The 20,379-nt window shown below is 42.1% G+C and overlaps 1 protein-coding gene across 1 annotated transcript in view; it reads left to right on the top strand.

Annotated features, from left to right (window-relative positions):
- The first annotated feature begins 774 nt into the window (after window positions 1-774).
- LOC147143296 (cell adhesion molecule CEACAM6-like) overlaps window positions 775-20,379 on the top strand; it is a 31,027-nt gene continuing 11,422 nt past the window's right edge. Inside the window, exons 1-3 of the mRNA XM_086038458.1 lie at window positions 775-861; window positions 2,111-2,434; window positions 4,583-4,858. Coding sequence (XP_085894584.1) covers window positions 813-861; window positions 2,111-2,434; window positions 4,583-4,858 — 649 coding nt within the window. The 5' untranslated portion in view covers window positions 775-812. The remainder of the gene's footprint in view (window positions 862-2,110; window positions 2,435-4,582; window positions 4,859-20,379) is intronic.

Below are 20,379 nucleotides of genomic sequence, written 5' to 3'. Positions count from 1 at the left end.
TTTAATATTTAATTAGACATTTTATTTCATTACTGAAAAATGTCAATTTTGTTCATTTTCATTACCTATAAGAATCCGATTTGGTGAGAGGAATGAGATGCTGTGTTCACTAGGGTTGCCCAAGTCCGGTCCTCGAGGGCCCCTATCCTGCATGCTTTTGTTTGTTTCCCTCCTCCAACACACCTGATTCAAATGATCCGCTCATCAGCAAGCTCTGTAGAAGCCTGATATCAATCTTGATCATTTGAATCGCAGGTGTGTTGGAGGAGGGAGGCATCGAAAACACGCCCTCCAGTACCGGTCTCGGGCAACCCTGGTGTACACCTTGGCTTCGTCGACAGTCGATCAGGTCACATCTCGGCAAACGTTACGTCCACACAGTCTGACATTTTTTTGGAATGTGAGAGGAAGTCCAGAGAAAATGTGCAAACTCCACACTGGAAGGCCGAGATTTGAACCGTGAACCCGAAAACTGCGAGGCAGACGTGCGGACCACTGTGCATCCCGTAACATACGTGCAAACGTTTTATTTGAATTTCATGTGAGTTTTTAAATCCAATTTTCAGGATGATCTGTTCGAACCGTTTTCCTCAAGTTGTACTGGTGAAGGCACACCATGCACCGTGTGTGTGCTTGCCGTCACTGTGTGTGGGGGTGTGTGTGTTGTTTGACATGGAGTATATTTACACTCCCCTCTAAATTGTGTTGCCTTTGCAGCGTTTTTTTTTGTGAGAAGGGGGGAGCTTGTTGAGCATAAAAGAGAAGGAAGCGAGCGGCCTCTTCTTGTTTGTGGCTTGACTTAACGAGCGGCCATGGACAGCAGGCTGCTGTGGAGCGCCTCCGTCGTCTTGCTTCTAGCAGGTACACTTCACTTCAGGTGCTCTCTTTACACCTTCCTCCTTTTTCTGCAGTTCTGGGAAGTAATAAGGTATACATCTTTTAATACTGTGCTGAAGTAGGTTTTTCAGGTATCTGTATTTTAATCTGTACATTTGAGAACAAATACCAGTGCTTACTTTTGTCAAAATAGACTCGTCACTTTTTCAAAATCCGTGGATGACGATACAACGTAAAAATGACGTAAAAAAAAAAGAGAGAGAGAGGTTAAGTTAATTATAGTTGAGATCTTGATTTGAGTGATTGATTAACTGATTGATTGAGGTGTTGTGGACTTGTAAGTCAGACAAAACAACAACTCTACGAACATGAACCGACCGAGATGCAATAATACATCCAGAGATTTAAGATATTCCTCATCCGTGGCTTTATTTAAGAGGATTGTTGGTGAATGTGTTAAACTCAAACCAGCTTCTACCATTCAGAAATTATGATAATAATAATAATAAATCTTTATTTGACAGGGACAATGTAGTCAAATATTGACACAAACTTGCAGCTGATGTGATGCATGTAGAGGTTATAGCTAATGTTAGTTCTCAACTCCAGTCCCCAGTTGGGCTCTTCCACAACATTGCAGTACAGTTTAGGACATCAATGATACATTAATTAGCAAAACAGACAACTCAATAACCAACAATCAAATATCGAGATTACAGTATATAACATAAAACCTTCACATAAAATAAATAGGAGCAAAAACGAAGCGGGGGGTCTATTCCAAAAGAGAGAAGAAATATTTGGCTAAACAGAAAAATACCTACATTCAAATAAACAGAAAGAAAATAATATGAAAAACAGAACCAAAAAAATACACTGATAAACAGAGTACACCACAGAGAATAGTGTCGTTATAAAATTTGAATAATGAAAAAACTCCCCCTCTATATGCACGCACTCTCGGCTAACAACGAGGCACTCTGAAGCAGCCATTTCGGCGGACTATCCGAAGGGAAGATGTATTTTCAGGGTGAAGCTATCGATGTTATAATAGTTTTCGATTTTCTCTTATAGTTAGTTGTTATTTTGTTTTCTCTTTTTTTTTATTTTTTTAATTCAGGTAGTTTTAATTAGTTTTTAGCGCTCGTTTGTTAGTTTTGACTGTTTCGAAAATGCTTCATTTTAGTTTCGTTTTTATTTACATTCGTAGTAGTTTGAGTTTCTTGGTGAAGTATCTGTACTTGTAAGTCAAGTGCTTTCATGGTTGTGTCAGGCCCGTGCAGGGCGCAGAACGTACTCCCACCGGGCCCGTTGAGCGGCGCCGTGTCCGGCAGCGTCACTTTCAGCACCACCCTGCAACCTCCGGAGCGGCCCTTCCTCTCCGTCAGCTGGACCTTCAAAGGCGCCAACGTGATCACCTCCACCGCCAATGAAGACCTGCCCGGGCAGGGTTACGGCGAACGGATCAGCCTGGACCGGACCACCGGAAGCCTGCAGCTCAGGAGGCTGACGGCGACCGACAGCGGCGAGTACGTGGTCACCGTCATCCCGCAGGGGGAGAGTCAGAAACAGGGGAAGATCCTACTCGATGTTTATGGTGGGTACTCGGACGTCGGGCGAAGAAACTTTACGCTAACTTGAATGTGCTGTACTCGGGTTTAGCTTCAACGTTAGCGGAAGGCTACAGAAAACCATCGCGTGTGTCTGAAATGTTCCGGGATTGGATGACTTTTTTTCTCATGACATTACACTTTTATTTCTTCCAAAAAATATGACTGGTACCGTCATACTATAACATTTTTAAAGGCAACTTTTTAATTCCTTTTTTATTCCTACTTAAGACTTTAAGACTTTATCTTGGAAAAAATACAACTTCTTACGGCACACTCTTGAGATTTTATCTTGAAAGATGCTACTATATTCTTGTAGGATTCTGACATTTATCTTGACAAAATCTTTGTTCGCAACTTTTTTCTTCAAAAATAGGATTGATATCGTTACATTAGGACATTTCTTTAACACTAAAAATAGGAAAGTTACATTTTTAAGGAATAATACTGTATTATGACTTCATCTTGAAAAAAATCTGACTTTATTGTGTAATATTATGACTTTTTATCCCAACAAAATATATTTCATCTCTTTCAACTTTTTCTTAAAACAAGACTGATATCATACTACGATGATTTTTTTAAAACTTAAAATTAGCCGACTTTAATTCTTATGGAATATTATTTTGACTTCATCTTGGGGAAAAATCAGCTATGGCTATCTTTCCTCTTGTAGTGATTGTGACTTTTTTCCTTAAAATAATATCATTGATATCATATTATTCAGACTTTTTAATTCTTATGGCATAAAATTATGATTTTATCTTGGAAGAATGTGGTTTGATTTTTGTAGGATTATGACTTTATTTTCCATCAAAATAAATATTTTCTATTGTAACTATTATGCCTTTTTTTTCTAAAAAAAAATGGTAACGGCTAAAATACAATTCGGACTTTTTCCCCCTAAAAAAATTGGCAGCTTTTAAATTCTTATGTCATAATATTCTGACTTTACACTGGAAACATATGAATTTATTCTTTTAGGATTATAACTTTTTAATCTCAGAAAATTTGTCTTTGCTGTTGTAATGTGATGTGATGTGTGGCTTTTTTCCCCCTTCAAAACAATGTCAGTTTGTTACGGAAACATTGTTACTTGTTTTTTCTAAAAACAAAACAAAAAAAGAAAATAGACACTTGAATGCCTGTGGCATCAAGGTAAGGCTGCTCGATTACGCGATTTTGAACCGTAACCGAATTTTCTGGCTAGAACGATGTTAAAAACAATCAGATCGGCATGTTCGATTTGATTGTTTTTGGTGTATCTAATCCACTGTAGTTTTTTCTGCATTTCCGCGTCCTCCCACGAGCGCGCAGTCCGAAAACAACAACAACAATAGCATCCATGGCTACCTACCGGCTCAGGAAAGTGAGTGTTTGGTTAATAAATCGGTCAAAAATAGATCTGTAGTGTAGTGTGTGCCCCGCATGTACAATACAACCCATGAGCAAGTAACTCAATGCCTGAAAGTCGTCCCTTTATTTTCTCCTCTACAACGGACCTCTGGTCCAGCCGGACTTAAGCTTGACAGTTCATTGTATTATTGAGTGAAAGTTTTGCACTAATCATTGATTTATGTTTAAGTACGACCAGGGAGAAAGGTGAAAGGCTAGTCACTAGCTGGTTGGCAAAAGGACTTGCTGACAGACTGTTTGGTTTACAGACTTGACTGTCTACCTTCTCTCATGTTGATGATTTTGTTTCAGATGGTATATGCACTTTCTTATTTCATTATTGGTTTAATTAAGAACAGATCTGAAACCTATTGTGTAAGTAAAATGCTGTTAATCACAATGGATTGTTCTGTGTGTATTAAGTGAAATTGACTGGCATTTTGAGTTCAAAGAAAGAAAAATTAAGTTTAAATAAAAGCCATTCGAAATACTTCATTTTTCATTATTTTTTAGTTTACAAAGAAATCCTAATCGTAAAATCGGGTTCAAGAGAAAATAATTGTGATTTTCTTATTAGGCGAAATCGAACAGCCCTACATGAAGGTGTACGTAATATTTGACTGGTGTTCGGATTTTGCAAGGTGCTCCTGTATAAAGGGTCCTTGGACTCAATAAGATGGCGAAGGCCCAAATCTACCCCCATCCCGCCTTTAAAAGCATCACTTGCTGTGTTCTGCCAGTGCCGGTCTCAGGCGTGACCGTGCGAGGTCCGGCGACCACCCTGATTGAAGACCAGCACTCGGCGAGCCTCACGTGCGAGGCGTCGGGCTCGGTCAGCGGCCGAGCGTGGACCAAGGACGGGCGCCCGGTCCATGCCGGGCCCACCGTCAGCTTGTCGCCGGACAACGTGACCGTCTCCATTCAACCTGTCCGCAGCCACGACGGCGGTGATTACCGCTGTCGGGTCAGCAACCCCATCAGCGCCGTTACGGCCGCCTTCAACCTCACCGTCAACTGTGAGTACATCCCACCGCCTCGGAAGGGACCATTTTGATGCCCCTTGGGAAATAATTTCTCCACAGAACTGTGACTCACTTGATGCCCATCTATCACAGCAGGATGGTCTTCTAAACCCTAACACTAGTTTGAAACACTACTACTGAAACCTAACCCTAGTTTGAAGCCCGACTTCCAAACCCTAAACCTAATTTGAAACCATACTTCTAAACCCTAATCCTAGTTTTGAAAACTATAACCCCAGTTTGAAACCATACTTCTAAACCCACAAACTAGTTTGAAACCGTACTTCTAAACCCTAACACTAGTTTGAAACCCTACTGCTAAACCCTAACCCTAATTTTGAAACCCTAATCCCGGTTTAAAACCATATTTCTAAACCCTAGATCTGGTTTGAAACCCTACTTCTAAACCCTAAATCTAGTTTGAAACCCTAACTCTGGTTTAAAAGCCTACTTCTAAAACCTAACCCTAGTTTTGAAACCCTACTTCTAAACCCTAACACTAGTTTGAAACCCTACTTCTAAAACCCTAACCCTAGTTTTAAAACACTAACCCCAGTTTGAAACCATACTTCTCAACCCTAACACTAGTTTGAAACCCTACTTCTAAACCCTAACACTAGTTTGAAACCCTACTTCTAAAACCCTAACCCTAGTTTTAAAACACTAACCCCAGTTTGAAACCATACATCTCAACCCTAACACTAGTTTGAAATCCTACTTCTAAAACCTAACCCTAGTTTGAAACCCTACTTCTAAACCCTAACACTAGTTTGAAACCCTACTTCTAAACCCTAACCCTAGTTTTAAAACACTAACCCCAGTTTGAAACCATACTTCTAAACGCTAACTCTGGCGTGAAACCCTACTTCTAAACCCGAATTCTAGTTTGAAACCCTAGCTGGAAACCCTAACCCTAGTTTGAAACCCTAGTTGCAAACATTAACCCTAACCTAAACCCTAGTTTGAAACCCTAACCCTAGTTTGAAACCCTAACCCTAGTTTGAAACCCTAGTTGCAAACCCTAACCCTAGTTTGAAACCCTAACCCAAGTCTGAAAACCTAACCCTAAATTTGAAACCCTAGCTGTAAACCCTAACCCTAATTTGAAACCCTAACCCTAGTTTGAAACCCTAGTTTGAAACCCTAACCCTAGTTTGAAACACTAACCCTAGTTTTGAAACCCTAGTTTGAAAACCTAACCCTAGTTTGGAACCCTAACCCTAGTTTGAAACCCTAATTTGAAACCCTATCTGAAAACCCTAACCCTAGTTTGAAACCCTAACCCTAGTTAGAAACCCTAGTTGCAAACCCTAACCCTAGTTTGAAACCCGAGTTTGAAACCCTAAACCTAGTTTGAAACCCTAAATCTTGTTTGAAACCCTAGCTGGAAACCCTAACCCTAGTTTGAAACCCTAACCCTAGTTTGAAACCCTAACCCAAGTAGCTAACCCTAGTTTGAAACCCTAGCTGGAAACCCTAACCCTAATTTGAAAACCATACCCTAGTTTGAATCCCTAGTTTGAAACCCTAACCCTATTTTGTAACCCGAACCCTAGTTTGAAACTCTAGTTTGAAACCCTAACCCTAGTTTGAAACCCCAGTTTGAAACCCAAACCCTAGTTTGAAAACCTAGCTGGAAACCCTAACCCTAGTTTGAAACCCACACCCTTTCAAATTAGGGTTAGGGTTTCAAACTAGGGTAAGGGCTTTGAACTAGCGTTTCAAACTAGGGTTAGGGTTTCAAACTAGGGTTAGGGTTTGCAACTAGGGTTTCAAACTAGGGTTAGGGTTTCCAGCTAGGGTTTCAAACTAGGGTTAGGGTTTCAAACTAGGGTTTCAAACTAGGGTTAGGGTTTCAAACTAGGGTTTCAAACTAGGGTTAGGGTTTCTAACTAGGGTTTCAAACTAGGGTTAGGGTTTCAAACTAGGGTTTCGAACTAGGGTTAGGGTTTCCAGCTAGGGTTTCAAACTAGGGTTAGGGTTTCAAACTAGGGTTAGGGTTTGCAACTAGGGTTTTAAACTAGGGTTAGGGTTTGCAACTAGGGTTAGGGTTTGCAACTAGGGTTAGGGTTTCCAGCTAGGGTTTCAAACTAGGGTTAGGGTTTCAAACTAGGGTTTCAAACCAGGGTTAGGGTTTAAAACTAGGGTTAGGGTTTGCAACTAGGGTTTCAAATTAGAGTTAGGGTTTCAAATTAGGGTTAGGGTTTCAAACTAGGGTTTCAAACTAGGGTTAGGGTTTCAAACTAGGGTTAGGGTTTGCAACTAGGGTTTCAAAATAGGGCTAGGGTTTGCAACCAGGGTTAGGGTTTGCAACTATGGTTAGGGTTTCCAGCTAGGGTTTCAAACTAGGGTTAGGGTTTCAAACTAGGATTAGGGTTTCAAACTAGGGTTAGGGTTTCCAGCTAGGGTTTCAAACTAGGGTTAGGGTTTGCAACTAGGGTTTCAAACTAGGGTTAGGGTTTCCAGCTAGGGTTTCAAACTAGGGTTAGGGTTACAAACTGGGGTAGGGGTTTGCAACTAGGGTTTCAAACTAGGGTTAGGGTTTCCAGCTAGGGTTTCAAACTAGGGTTAGGGTTTCAAACTAGGGTTAGGGTTTCAAACTAGGGTTAGGGTTTCCAGCTAGGGTTTAAAACTAGGGTTAGGGTTTCAAACTAGGGTTAGGGTTTGCAACTAGGGTTTCAAACTAGGGTTAGGGTTTGCAACTAGGGTTTCAAACTAGGGTTAGGGTTTCGAACTAGGGTTTCAAACTAGGGTTAGGGTTTCGAACTAGGGTTAGGGTTTCAAACTAGGGTTAGGGTTTCAAACTAAGGTTTGAAACTAGGGTTAGGTTTTCTAACTAGGGTTTCAAACTAAAGTTAGGGTTTCAAACTAGGGTTAGGGTGTCAAACTAGGGTTTGCAGCAAGGGTTAGGGTTTCAAACTAGGGTTAGGGTTTGCAACTAGGGTTTCAAACTAGGGTTAGGGTTTGCAACTAGGGTTAGGGTTTCAAACTAGGGTTAGGGTTTCCAGCTAGGGTTTCAAACTAGGGTTAGGGTTTCCAGCTAGGGTTTCAAACTAGGGTTAGGGTTTCAAACTAAGATTTCAAACTAGGATTAGGTTTTCTAACTAGGGTTTCACACTAGAGTTAGGGTTTAAAACTAGGGTTAGGGTGTCAAACTAGGGTTTGCAACTAGGGTTAGGGTTTCAAACTAGGGTTAGGGTTTTGAACTAGGGTTTCAAACTAGGGTTAGGTTTTCAAACTAGGGTTAGGGTTTGCAACTAGGGTTTCAAACTAGGGTTAGGGTTTGCAACTAGGGTTTCAAACTAGGGTTAGGAATTCGAACTAGGGTTTCAAACTAGGGTTAGGGTTTCCAGCTAGGGTTTCAAACTAGGGTTAGGGTTTCAAACTAGGGTTAGGGTTTGCAACTAGGGTTTCAAACTAGGGTTAGGGTTTGCAACTAGGGTTAGGGTTTCAAACTAGGGTTAGGGTTTCCAGCTAGGGTTTCAAACTAGGGTTAGGGTTTTAAACTAGGGTTAGGGTTTCAAACTAGGGTTTGGGTTTCCAGGGTTTGCAACTAGGGTTAGGGTTTGCAACTAGGATTTCAAACTAGGGTTAGGGTTTCCAGCTAGGGTTTCAAACTAGGGTTAGGGTTTCAAACTAGGGTTAGGTTTTCTAACTAGGGTTTCAAACTAGAGTTAGGGTTTCAAACTAGGGTTAGGGTGTCAAACTAGGGTTTGCAACTAGGGTTAGGGTTTCAAACTAGAGTTAGGGTTTGCAACTACGGTTTCAAACTAGGGTTAGGGTTTCCAGCTAGGGTTTCAAACTAGGGTTAGGGTTTCCAGCTAGGGTTTCAAACTAGGGTTAGGGTTTCAAACTAAGGTTTCAAACTAGGATTAGGTTTTCTAACTAGGGTTTCAAACTAGAGTTAGGGTTTGCAACTACGGTTTCAAACTAGGGTTAGGGTTTTGAACTAGGGTTTCAAAATAGGGTTAGGTTTTCAAACTAGGGTTAGGGTTTCAAACTAGGGTTAGGGTTTCCAGCTAGGGTTTCAAAATAGGGTTAGGGTTTCAAACTACGGTTAGGGTTTGCAACTAGGGTTTCAAACTAGGGTTAGGGTTTCCAGCTAGGGTTTCAAACTAGGGTTAGGGTTTCAAACTAGGGTTAGGGTTTCCAGCAAGTGTTTCAAACTAGGGTTAGGGTTTGCAACTAGGGTTAGGGTTTCCAGCTAGGGTTTCAAACTAGGGTTAGGGTTTGCAACTAGGGTTTCAAACTAGGGTTAGATTTTCCAGCTAGGGTTTCAAACTAGGGTTAGGGTTTCGAACTAGGGTTTCAAACTAGGGTTAGGTTTTCTAACTAGGGTTTCAAACAAGAGTTAGGGTTTCAAACTAGGGTTAGCGTGTCAAACTAGGGTTTGCAACTAGGGTTAGGGTTTCAAACTAGGGTTTGCAACTAGGGTTAGGGTTTAAAACTAGGGTTAGGGTTTGCAACTAGGATTTCAAACTAGGGTTAGGGTTTGCAACTAGGGTTAGGGTTTTGAACTAGGGTTAGGGTTTCCAGCTAGGGTTTCAAACTAGGGTTAGGGTTTCGAACTAGGGTTTCAAACTAGGGTTGGGGTTTCAAAGTAGGGTTAAGGTTTGCAACTAGGGTTTCAAACTACGGTTAGGGTTTCGAACTAGGGTTTCAAACTAGGGTTAGGTTTTCCAGCTAGGGTTTCAAACTAGGGTTAGGGTTTCAAACTAGGGTTTGCAGCAAGGGTTAGGGTTTCAAACTAGGGTTAGGGTTTGCAACCAGGGTTTCAAACTATGTTTAGGGTTTCGACCTAGGGTTAGGGTTTGCAACTAGGGTTTCAAACTAGGGTTAGGGTTTCGAACTAGGGTTTCAAACTAGGGTTAGGGTTTCCAGCTAGGGTTTCAAACTAGGGTTAGGGTTTTGAACTACGGTTTCAAACTAGGGATAGGGTTTCAAACTAGGGTTAGGATTTCCAGCTAGGGTTTCAAACTAGGGTTAGGGTTTCAAACTAAGGTTTCAAACTAGGGTTAGGGTTTCCAGCTAGGGTTTCAAACTAGGGTAAGGGTTTTGAACTACGGTTTCAAACTAGGGATAGGGTTTTAAACTAGGGTTAGGATTTCCAGCTAGGGTTTCAAACTAGGGTTAGGGTGTCAAACTAGGGTTTGCAACTAGGGTTAGGGTTTCAAACTAGAGTTAGGGTTTGCAACTACGGTTTCAAACTAGGGTTAGGGTTTGCAACTAGGGTTTCAAACTAGGGTTAGAATTTCAAATTAGTGTTAGGGTTTGCAACTAAGGTTTCATACTAGAGTTAGGGTTTCAAACTAGGATTCAGGTTTACAGCTAGGGTTTCAAACTAGGGTTAGGGTTTCAAACTAGGGTTTCAAACTAGGGTTAGGGTTTCAAACTAGGGTTTCAAACTAGGGTTAGGGTTTCCAGCTAGGGTTTCAAACTAGGGTTAGGGTTTCGAACTAGGGTTTCAAACTAGGGTTAGGGTTTCGAACTAGGGTTAGGGTTTCAAACTAGGGTTAGGGTTTCAAACTAAGGTTTGAAACTAGGGTTAGATTTTCTAACTAGATTTTCAAACTAAAGTTAGGGTTTCAAACTAGGGTTAGGGTGTCAAAGTAGGGTTTGCAGCAAGGGTTAGGGTTTCAAACTAGGGTTAGGGTTTGCAACTAGGGTTTGAAACTAGGGTTAGGGTTTGCAACTAGGGTTAGGGTTTCCAGCTAGGGTTTCAAACTATGTTTAGGGTTTCGAACTAGGGTTAGGGTTTGCAACTAGGGTTTCAAACTAGGGTTAGGGTTTGCAACTAGGGTTAGGGTTTCCAGCTAGGGTTTCAAACTAGGGTTAGGGTTTCAAACTAGGGTTAGGGTTTCAAACTAGGGTTTGGGTTTCCAGGGTTTGCAATTAGGGTTAGGGTTTCAACTAGGGTTAGGGTTTGCAACTAGGATTTCAAACTAGGGTTAGGGTTTCCAGCTAGGGTTTCAAACTAGGGTTAGGGTTTCAAACTAGGGTTAGGGTTTGCAACTAGGGTTTCAAACTAGGGTTAGGGTTTCCAGCTAGGGTTTCAAACTAGGGTTAGGCTTTCCAGCTAGGGTTTCAAACTAGGGTTAGGGTTTCCAGCTAGGGTTTCAAACTAGGGTTAGGGTTTCCAGCTAGGCTTTCAAACTAGGGTTAGGGTTTCAAACTAAGGTTTCAAACAAGGGTTAGGTTTTCTAACTAGGGTTTCAAACTAGAGTTAGGGTTTCAAACTAGGGTTAGGGTGTCAAACTAGGGTTTGCAACTAGGGTTAGGGTTTCAAACTAGGGTTAGGGTTTTGAACTAGGGTTTCAAACTAAGGTTAGGGTTTCAAACTAGGGTTAGGGTTTCAAACTAGGGTTAGGGTTTCCAGCTAGGGTTTCAAACTAGGGTTAGGGTTTCAAACTAGGGTTAGGGTTTGCAACTAGGGTTTCAAACTAGGGTTAGGGTTTCCAGCTAGGGTTTCAAACTAGGGTTAGGGTTTCCAGCTAGGCTTTCAAACTAGGGTTAGGGTTTCAAACTAAGGTTTCAAACAAGGGTTAGGTTTTCTAACTAGGGTTTCAAACTAGAGTTAGGGTTTCAAATTAGGGTTAGGGTGTCAAACTAGGGTTTGCAACTAGGGTTAGGGTTTCAAACTAGGGTTAGGGTTTTGAACTAGGGTTTCAAACTAAGGTTAGGGTTTCAAACTAGGGTTAGGGTTTCAAACTAGGGTAAGGGTTTACAGCTAGGGTTTCAAACTAGGGTTAGGGTTTCCAGCTAGGGTTTGCAACTAGGGTTAGGGTTTCCAGCTAGGGTTTCAAACGAGGGGTTAGGGTTTCAAACTAGGGTTAGGGTTTCCAGCTAGGGTTTCAAACTAGGGTTTCAAACTAGGGTTAGGGTTTCAAACTAGAGTTAGGGTGTCAAACTAGGGTTTGCAACTAGGGTTAGGGTTTCTAAATAGGGTTTCAAACTAGGGTTAGGGTATCAAACTAGGGTTAGGGTTTCCAGCTAGGGTTTCAAACTAGGGTTAGTGTTTCAAACTAGGGTTTCAAACTAGGGTTAGGGTTTCTAACTAGGGTTTCAAACTAGGGTTAGGGTTTCAAACTAGAGTTAGGGTGTCAAACTAGGGTTTGCAACTAGGGTTAGGGTTTCTAACTAGGGTTTCAAACTAGGGTTAGGGTTTCAAACTAGAGTTAGGGTGTCAAACTAGGGTTTGCAACTAGGGTTAGGGTTTCTAACTAGGGTTTCAAACTAGGGTTAGGGTTTCAAACTAGGGTTAGGGTTTCAAACTAGGGTTAGGGTTTGCAACTAGGGTTTCAAACTAGGGTTAGGGTTTGCAACTAGGGTTAGGGTTTCAAACTAGGGTTAGGGTTTCCAGCTAGGGTTTCAAACTAGGGTTAGGGTTTCAAACTAGGGTTAGGGTTTGCAACTAGGGTTTCAAACTAGGGTTAGGGTTTGCAACTAGGGTTAGGGTTTCAAACTAGGGTTAGGGTTTCCAGCTAGGGTTTTAAACTAGGGTTAGGGTTTCAAACAAGGGTTAGGGTTTCCAGCTAGGGTTTCAAACTAGGGTTAGGGTTTCCAGCTAGGGTTTCAAACTAGGGTTAGGGTTTCCAGCTAGGGTTTCAAACTAGGGTTAGGGTTTCAAACTAGGGTTAAGGTTTCCAGCTAGGGTTTCAAACTAGGGTTAGGGTTTCAAACTAGGGTTTCAAACTAGGGTTAGGGTTTCCAGCTAGGGTATCAAACTAGGGTTAGGGTTTCGAACTAGGGTTTCAACCTAGGGTTAGGGTTTCGAACTAGGGTTAGGGTTTCAAACTAGGGTTAGGGTTTCAAACTAAGGTTTGAAACAAGGGGTTAGGTTTTCTAACTAGGGTTTCAAACTAGGGTTAGGGTGTCAAACTAGGGTTTGCAGCAAGGGTTAGGGTTTCAAACTAGGGTTAGGGTTTGCAACTAGGGTTTCAAACTAGGGTTAGGGTTTGCAATTAGGGTTAGGGTTTCAAACTAGGGTTAGGGTTTCCAGCTAGGGTTTCAAACTAGGGTTAGGGTTACGAACTATGGTTTCAAACTAGGGTTAGGGTTTCAAACTAGGGTTAGGGTTACGAACTAGGGTTTCAAACTAGGGTTAGGGTTTCAAACTAGGGTTAGGGTTTCCAGCTAGGGTTTCAAACTATGTTTAGGGTTTCGAACTAGGGTTAGGGTTTGCAACTAGGGTTTCAAACTAGGGTTAGGGTTTGCAACTAGGGTTAGGGTTTCCAGCTAGGGTTTCAAACTAGGGTTAGGGTTTCCAGCTAGGGTTTCAAACTAGGGTTAGGGTTTGCAACTAGGGTTAGGGTTTCCAGCTAGGGTTTCAAACTAGGGTTAGGGTTTGCAACTAGGGTTAGGGTTTCAAACTAGGGTTAGGGTTTCCAGCTAGGGTTTCAAACTAGGGTTAGGGTTTCAAACTAGGGTTAGGGTTTCCGGGTAGGGTTTCAAACTAGGGTTAGGGTTTCAAACAAGGGTTAGGGTTTCAATCTACGGTTAGGTTTTCCAGCTAGGGTTTCAAACTAGGGTTAGGGTTTCAAACTAGGGTTAGGGTTTGCAACTAGGGTTTCAAACTAGGGTTAGGGTTTCAAACTAGGGTTAGGGTTTGCAACTAGGGTTTAAAAACTAGGGTTAGGGTTTCAAACTAGGGTTAAGGTTTCCAGCTAGGGTTTCAAACTAGGGTTAGGGTTTCAAACTGGGGCTAAGGTTTCAAACTAGGGTTTCAAACTAGGGTTAGGGTTTCAAACTAGGGTTAGGGTTTCCAGCTAGGGTTTCAAACTAGGGTTAGCGTTTCAAACTAGGGTTAGGGTTTGCAACTAGGGTTTCAAATTAGGGTTAGGGTTTCCAGCTAGGGTTTCCAACTAGGGTTAGGGTTTCAAACTAGGGTTATGGTTTCAAACTAGGGTTAGGGTTTCCAGCAAGGGTTTCAAACTAGGGTTAGGGTATCCAGCTAGGGTTTCAAACTAGGGGTAGGGTTTCAAACTAGGGTTAGGGTTTGCAACTAGGGTTTCAAACTAGGGTTAGGGTATCCAGCTAGGGTTTCAAACTGGGGTTAGGGTTTCAAACTAGGGTTTCAAACTTGGGTTAGGGTTTCAGACCAGGGTTTCAAACTAGGGTTAGGTTTTCTAACTAGGGTTAGGGTTTGCAACTAGGGTTTCAAACTAGGGTTAGGGTTTCAAACTAGGGTTTCAAACTAGGGTTGAGGTTTCAAACTAGGGATAGGGTTTCAAACTAGGGTTATGGTTTCAAACTAGGGTTAGGGTTTCCAGCTAGGGTTTCAAACTAGGGTTAGGGTTTCAAACTAGGGTTAGGGTTTGCAACTAGGGTTTCAAACTAGGGTTAGGGTTTCAAATTAGGGTTGGGGTTTCAAACTAGGGTTAGGGTTTGCAACTAGGGTTTCAAAATAGGGTTAAGGTTTCAAACTAGGGTTTCAAATTAGGGTTAGGGTTTCAAACTAGGGTTTGCAACTAGGGTTAGGGTTTCAAACTAGGGTTAGGGTTTCCAGCTAGGGTTTCAAACGAGGGGTTAGGGTTTCAAACTAGGGTTAGGGTTTCCAGCTAGGGTTTCAAACTAGGGTTTCAAACTAGGGTTAGGGTTTCAAACTAGAGTTAGGGTGTCAAACTAGGGTTTGCAACTAGGGTTAGGGTTTCTAAATAGGGTTTCAAACTAGGGTTAGGGTATCAAACTAGGGTTAGGGTTTCCAGCTAGGGTTTCAAACTAGGGTTAGGGTTTCAAACTAGGGTTTCAAACTAGGGTTAGGGTTTCTAACTAGGGTTTCAAACTAGGGTTAGGGTTTCAAACTAGAGTAAGGGTGTCAAACTAGGGTTTGCAACTAGGGTTAGGGTTTCTAACTAGGGTTTCAAACTAGGGTTAGGGTTTCAAACTAGAGTTAGGGTGTCAAACTAGGGTTTGCAACTAGGGTTAGGTTTTCAAACTAGGGTTAGGGTTTCAAACTAGGGTTTCAAACTAGGGTTAGGGTTTGCAACTAGTGTTAGGGTTTCAAACTAGGGTTAGGGTTTGCAACTAGTGTTAGGGTTTCAAACTAGGGTTAGGGTTTGCAACTAGTGTTAGGGTTTCAAACTAGGGTTAGGGTTTCCAGCTAGGGTTTCAAACTAGGGTTAGGGTTTCAAACTAGGGTTAGGGTTTCCAGCTAGGGTTTCAAACTAGGGTTAGGGTTTCCAGCTAGGGTTTCAAACTAGGGTTAGGGTTTCAAACTAGGGTTAGGGTTTGCAACTAGGGTTTCAAACTAGGGTTAGGTTTTGCAACTAGGGTTAGGGTTTCCAGCTAGGGTTTCAAACTAGGGTTAGGGTTTCAAACTAGGGTTAGGGTTTGCAACTAGGGTTTCAAACTAGGGTTAGGTTTTGCAACTAGGGTTAGGGTTTCGAACTAGGGTTAGGGTTTCCAGCTAGGGTTTCAAACTAGGGTTAGGGTTTCAAACTAGGGTTAAGGTTTCCAGCTAGGGTTTCAAACTAGGGTTAGGGTTTCAAACTAGGGTTAGGGTTTCCAGCTAGGGTTTCAAACTAGGGTTAGGGTTTCAAACTAGGGTTATGGTTTGCAACTAGGGTTTCAAACTAGGGTTAGGGTTTCCAGCTAGGGTTTCAAACTAGGGTTAGGGTTTCAAACTAGGGTTTCAAACTAGGGTTAGGGTTTCAAACTAGGGTTTAAAATTAGAGTTAGGGTTTCAAACTAGGGTTTCAAACTAGGGTTAGGGTTTCAAACTAGGGTTAGGGTTTGCAACTAGGGTTTCAAACTAGGGTTAGGGTTTGCAACTAGGGTTAGGGTTTCAAACTAGGGTTAGGGTTTCCAGCTAGGGTTTCAAACTAGGGTTAGGGTTTCAAACTAGGGTTAGGGTTTGCAACTAGGGTTTCAAACTAGGGTTAGGGTTTGCAACTAGGGTTAGGGTTTCAAACTAGGGTTAGGGTTTCCAGCTAGGGTTTTAAACTAGGGTTAGGGTTTCAAACAAGGGTTAGGGTTTCCAGCTAGGGTTTCAAACTAGGGTTAGGGTTTCCAGCTAGGGTTTCAAACTAGGGTTAGGGTTCCCAGCTAGGGTTTCAAACTAGGGTTAGGGTTTCAGACTAGGGTTAAAGTTTCCAGCTAGGGTTTCAAACTAGGGTTAGGGTTTCAAACTAGGGTTTCAAACTAGGGTTAGGGTTTCCAGCTAGGGTATCAAACTAGGGTTAGGGTTTCGAACTAGGGTTTCGAACTAGGGTTAGGGTTTCGAACTAGGGTTAGGGTTTCAAACTAGGGTTAGGGTTTCAAACTAAGGTTTGAAACAAGGGGTTAGGTTTTCTAACTAGGGTTTCAAACTAGGGTTAGGGTGTCAAACTAGGGTTTGCAGCAAGGGTTAGGGTTTCAAACTAGGGTTAGGGTTTGCAACTAGGGTTTCAAACTAGGGTTAGGGTTTGCAACTAGGGTTAGGGTTTCAAACTAGGGTTAGGGTTTCCAGCTAGGGTTTCAAACTAGGGTTAGGGTTACGAACTAGGGTTTCAAACTAGGGTTAGGGTTTCAAACTAGGGTTAGGGTTACGAACTAGGGTTTCAAACTAGGGTTAGGGTTTCAAACTAGGGTTAGGGTTTCCAGCTAGGGTTTCAAACTATGTTTAGGGTTTCGAACTAGGGTTAGGGTTTGCAACTAGGGTTTCAAACTAGGGTTAGGGTTTGCAACTAGGGTTAGGGTTTCCAGCTAGGGTTTCAAACTAGGGTTAGGGTTTCCAGCTAGGGTTTCAAACTAGGGTTAGGGTTTGCAACTAGGGTTAGGGTTTCCAGCTAGGGTTTCAAACTAGGGTTAGGGTTTGCAACTAGGGTTAGGGTTTCAAACTAGGGTTAGGGTTTCCAGCTAGGGTTTCAAACTAGGGTTAGGGTTTCAAACTAGGGTTAGGGTTTCCGGGTAGGGTTTCAAACTAGGGTTAGGGTTTCAAACAAGGGTTAGGGTTTCAATCTACGGTTAGGTTTTCCAGCTAGGGTTTCAAACTAGGGTTAGGGTTTCAAACTAGGGTTAGGGTTTGCAACTAGGGTTTCAAACTAGTGTTAGGGTTTCAAACTAGGGTTAGGGTTTGCAACTAGGGTTTAAAAACTAGGGTTAGGGTTTCAAACTAGGGTTAAGGTTTCCAGCTAGGGTTTCAAACTAGGGTTAGGGTTTCAAACTGGGGCTAAGGTTTCAAACTAGGGTTTCAAACTAGGGTTAGGGTTTCAAACTAGGGTTAGGGTTTCCAGCTAGGGTTTCAAACTAGGGTTAGGGTTTCAAACTAGGGTTAGGGTTTGCAACTAGGGTTTCAAATTAGGGTTAGGGTTTCCAGCTAGGGTTTCAAACTAGGGTTAGGGTTTCAAACTAGGGTTATGGTTTCAAACTAGGGTTAGGGTTTCCAGCAAGGGTTTCAAACTAGGGTTAGGGTATCCAGCTAGGGTTTCAAACTAGGGGTAGGGTTTCAAACTAGGGTTAGGGTTTGCAACTAGGGTTTCAAACTAGGGTTAGGGTTTCCAGCTAGGGTTTCAAACTAGGGTTAGGGTTTCAAACTAGGGTTAGGGTTTCCAGCTAGGGTTTCAAACTAGGGTTAGGGTTTCCAGCAAGGGTTTCAAACTAGGGTTAGGGTATCCAGCTAGGGTTTCAAACTAGGGGTAGGGTTTCAAACTAGGGTTAGGGTTTGCAACTAGGGTTTCAAACTAGGGTTAGGGTTTCCAGCTAGGGTTTCAAACTAGGGTTAGGGTTTCAAACTAGGGTTAGGGTTTCCAGCTAGGGTTTCAAACTAGGGTTAGGGTTTGCAACTAGGGTTTCAAACTAGGGTTAGGGTTTCAGACCAGGGTTTCAAACTAGGGTTAGGTTTTCTAACTAGGGTTAGGGTTTGCAACTAGGGTTTCAAACTAGGGTTAGGGTTTCAAACTAGGGTTTCAAACTAGGGTTGGGGTTTCAAACTAGGGTTAGGTTTTGCAATTAGGGTTTCAAAATAGGGTTAAGGTTTCAAACTAGGGTTTCAAATTAGGGTTAGGGTTTCAAACTAGGGTTTCAAACTAGGGTTAGGGTTTCAAACTAGGGATAGGGTTTCAAACTAGGGTTATGGTTTCAAACTAGGGTTAGGGTTTCCAGCTAGGGTTTCAAACTAGGGTTAGGGTTTCAAACTAGGGTTAGGGTTTGCAACTAGGGTTTCAAACTAGGGTTAGGGTTTCAAATTAGGGTTGGGGTTTCAAACTAGGGTTAGGGTTTGCAACTAGGGTTTCAAAATAGGGTTAAGGTTTCAAACTAGGGTTTCAAATTAGGGTTAGGGTTTCAAACTAGGGTTTGCAACTAGGGTTAGGGTTTCAAACTAGGGTTAGGTTTTGCAACTAGGGTTTCAAAATAGGGTTAAGGTTTCAAACTAGGGTTTCAAATTAGGGTTAGGGTTTCAAACTAGGGTTTCAAACTAGGGTTAGGGTTTCAAACTAGGGATAGGGTTTCAAACTAGGGTTATGGTTTCAAACTAGGGTTAGGGTTTCCAGCTAGGGTTTCAAACTAGGGTTAGGGTTTCAAACTAGGGTTAGGGTTTGCAACTAGGGTTTCAAACTAGGGTTAGGGTTTCAAATTAGGGTTGGGGTTTCAAACTAGGGTTAGGGTTTGCAACTAGGGTTTCAAAATAGGGTTAAGGTTTCAAACTAGGGTTTCAAATTAGGGTTAGGGTTTCAAACTAGGGTTTGCAACTAGGGTAAGGGTTTCAAACTAGGGTTAGGGTTTGCAACTAGGTTTTCAAACTAGGGTTAGGATTTGCAACTAGGGTTACGGTTTGCAACAAGGGTTAGGGTTTCCAGCTAGGGTTTCGAACTAGGGTTAGGGTTTCAAAATAGGGTTAGGGTTTCAAACTAGGGTTAGGGTTTGCAACTAGGGTTTCAAACTAGGGTTAGGGTTTGCAACTAGGGTTAGGGTTTGCAACTAGGGTCTCAAACTAGGGTTAGGGTTTCAAACTAGGGTTAGGGTTTCCAGCTAGGGTTTCAAACTAGGGTTAGGGTTTCCAGCTAGGGTTTCAAACTAGGGTTAGGTTTTTTAACTAGGGTTTCAAACTAGAGTTAGGGTTTCAAACTAGGGTTAGGGTGTCAAACTAGGGTTTGCAACTAGGGTTAGGGTTTCAAACTAGGGTTAGGGTTTGCAACTACGGTTTCAAACTAGGGTTAGGGTTTGCAACTAGGGTTAGGGTTTCAAACTAGGGTTAGGGTTTCCAGCTAGGGTTTCAAACCAGAGTTAGGGTTTAGAAGTAAGGTTTCAAACTAGGGTTTCAAATTGAATTAGGGTTTCATTTTAGGGTTTCAAACTAGGTTTAGGGTTTCAGACTTGGGTTAGGGTTTCAAATTGGTGGTAGGGTTTGCAACTAGGGTTTCATACTAGAGTAAGGGTTTCAAATTAGGCTTTGGGTTTCCAGCTAGGGTTTCAAACTAGGGCTTGGGTTTCAAACTAGGCTTAGGGTTTCAAACTAGGGGTTCAAACTTGGGTTAGGGTTTCATATTGGAGTTAGGGTTTAAAACTAGGGTTGCAAACTAGGGTTGAGGTTTCAAATTAAGGTTCGGGTTACGAGCAATTGTTTCAAACGAGGGTTAGGGTTTGCAACTAGGGGTTCTAACTAGGGTTTGGGTTTCAAACTAGTTTGAAACCCTAGTTGAAAACCGTAAGCCTAATTTGAAGCCCTAACTCTAGTTTGAAACCCTAGTTATAAACCCTAACCCTAGTTTGAAAACCTAACCCTAGTTTGAAATCCTCGCTGGAAACCTTAACTCTAGTTTGATATCCTAGTTGCAAACCCTAACCCTAGTTTGAAACAATAGTTTGAAATCCTAACACTTTTTTCAAACCCTAATTTGAAACCCTAACCCTAGTTTGAAATCCTAGTTTAAAACACTAGCCCTAGTTTGAAACGCTAACCCTAGTTTGAAACCCTAACCCTAGTTTGAAACCCTAGCTGGAAACCCTTACCCTAGTTTGAAACCCTAATCCTAGTTTGAAACCCTAGCTGGAAACCCTAACCCTAGTTTGAAACCCTAGTTGCAAACCCTAACCCTAGTTTGAAACCCTAGTTCAAAACCCTAACCCTAGTTTGAAACCCTAGCTGGAAACCCTAACCCTAGTTTGAAACCCTAACCCTAGCTGGAAACCCTAACCCTAGTTTGAAACCCTAGCTGGAAACCCTTACCCTAGTTTGAAACCCTAATCCTAGTTTGAAACCCTAGCTGGAAACCCTAACCCTAGTTTGAAACCCTAGTTGCAAACCCTAACCCTAGTTTGAAACCCTAGTTCAAAACCCTAACCCTAGTTTGAAACCCTAGCTGGAAACCCTAACCCTAGTTTGAAACCCTAACCCTAGCTGGAAACCCTAACCCTAGTTTGAAACCCTAGCTGTAAACCCTAACCCTAGTTTGAAACCCTAACCCTAGTTGCAAACCCTAACCCTAGTTTGAAACCCTAGTTGCAAACCCTAACCCTAGTTTGAAACCCTAACCCTAGTTGCAAACCCTAGTTTGACACCCTAACCCTAGTTTGAAACCCTAACCCTAGTTGCAAAC

Source organism: Filicampus tigris, chromosome 8 (assembly GCF_054856515.1).
Source record: "Filicampus tigris isolate MCC_2025a chromosome 8, RoL_Ftig_1.0, whole genome shotgun sequence".
NCBI classification, from domain to species: domain Eukaryota; kingdom Metazoa; phylum Chordata; class Actinopteri; order Syngnathiformes; family Syngnathidae; genus Filicampus; species Filicampus tigris.
The sequence above is the reverse complement of the archived record's forward strand: the minus strand, read 5'-3'. Positions and strand labels throughout refer to the sequence as shown.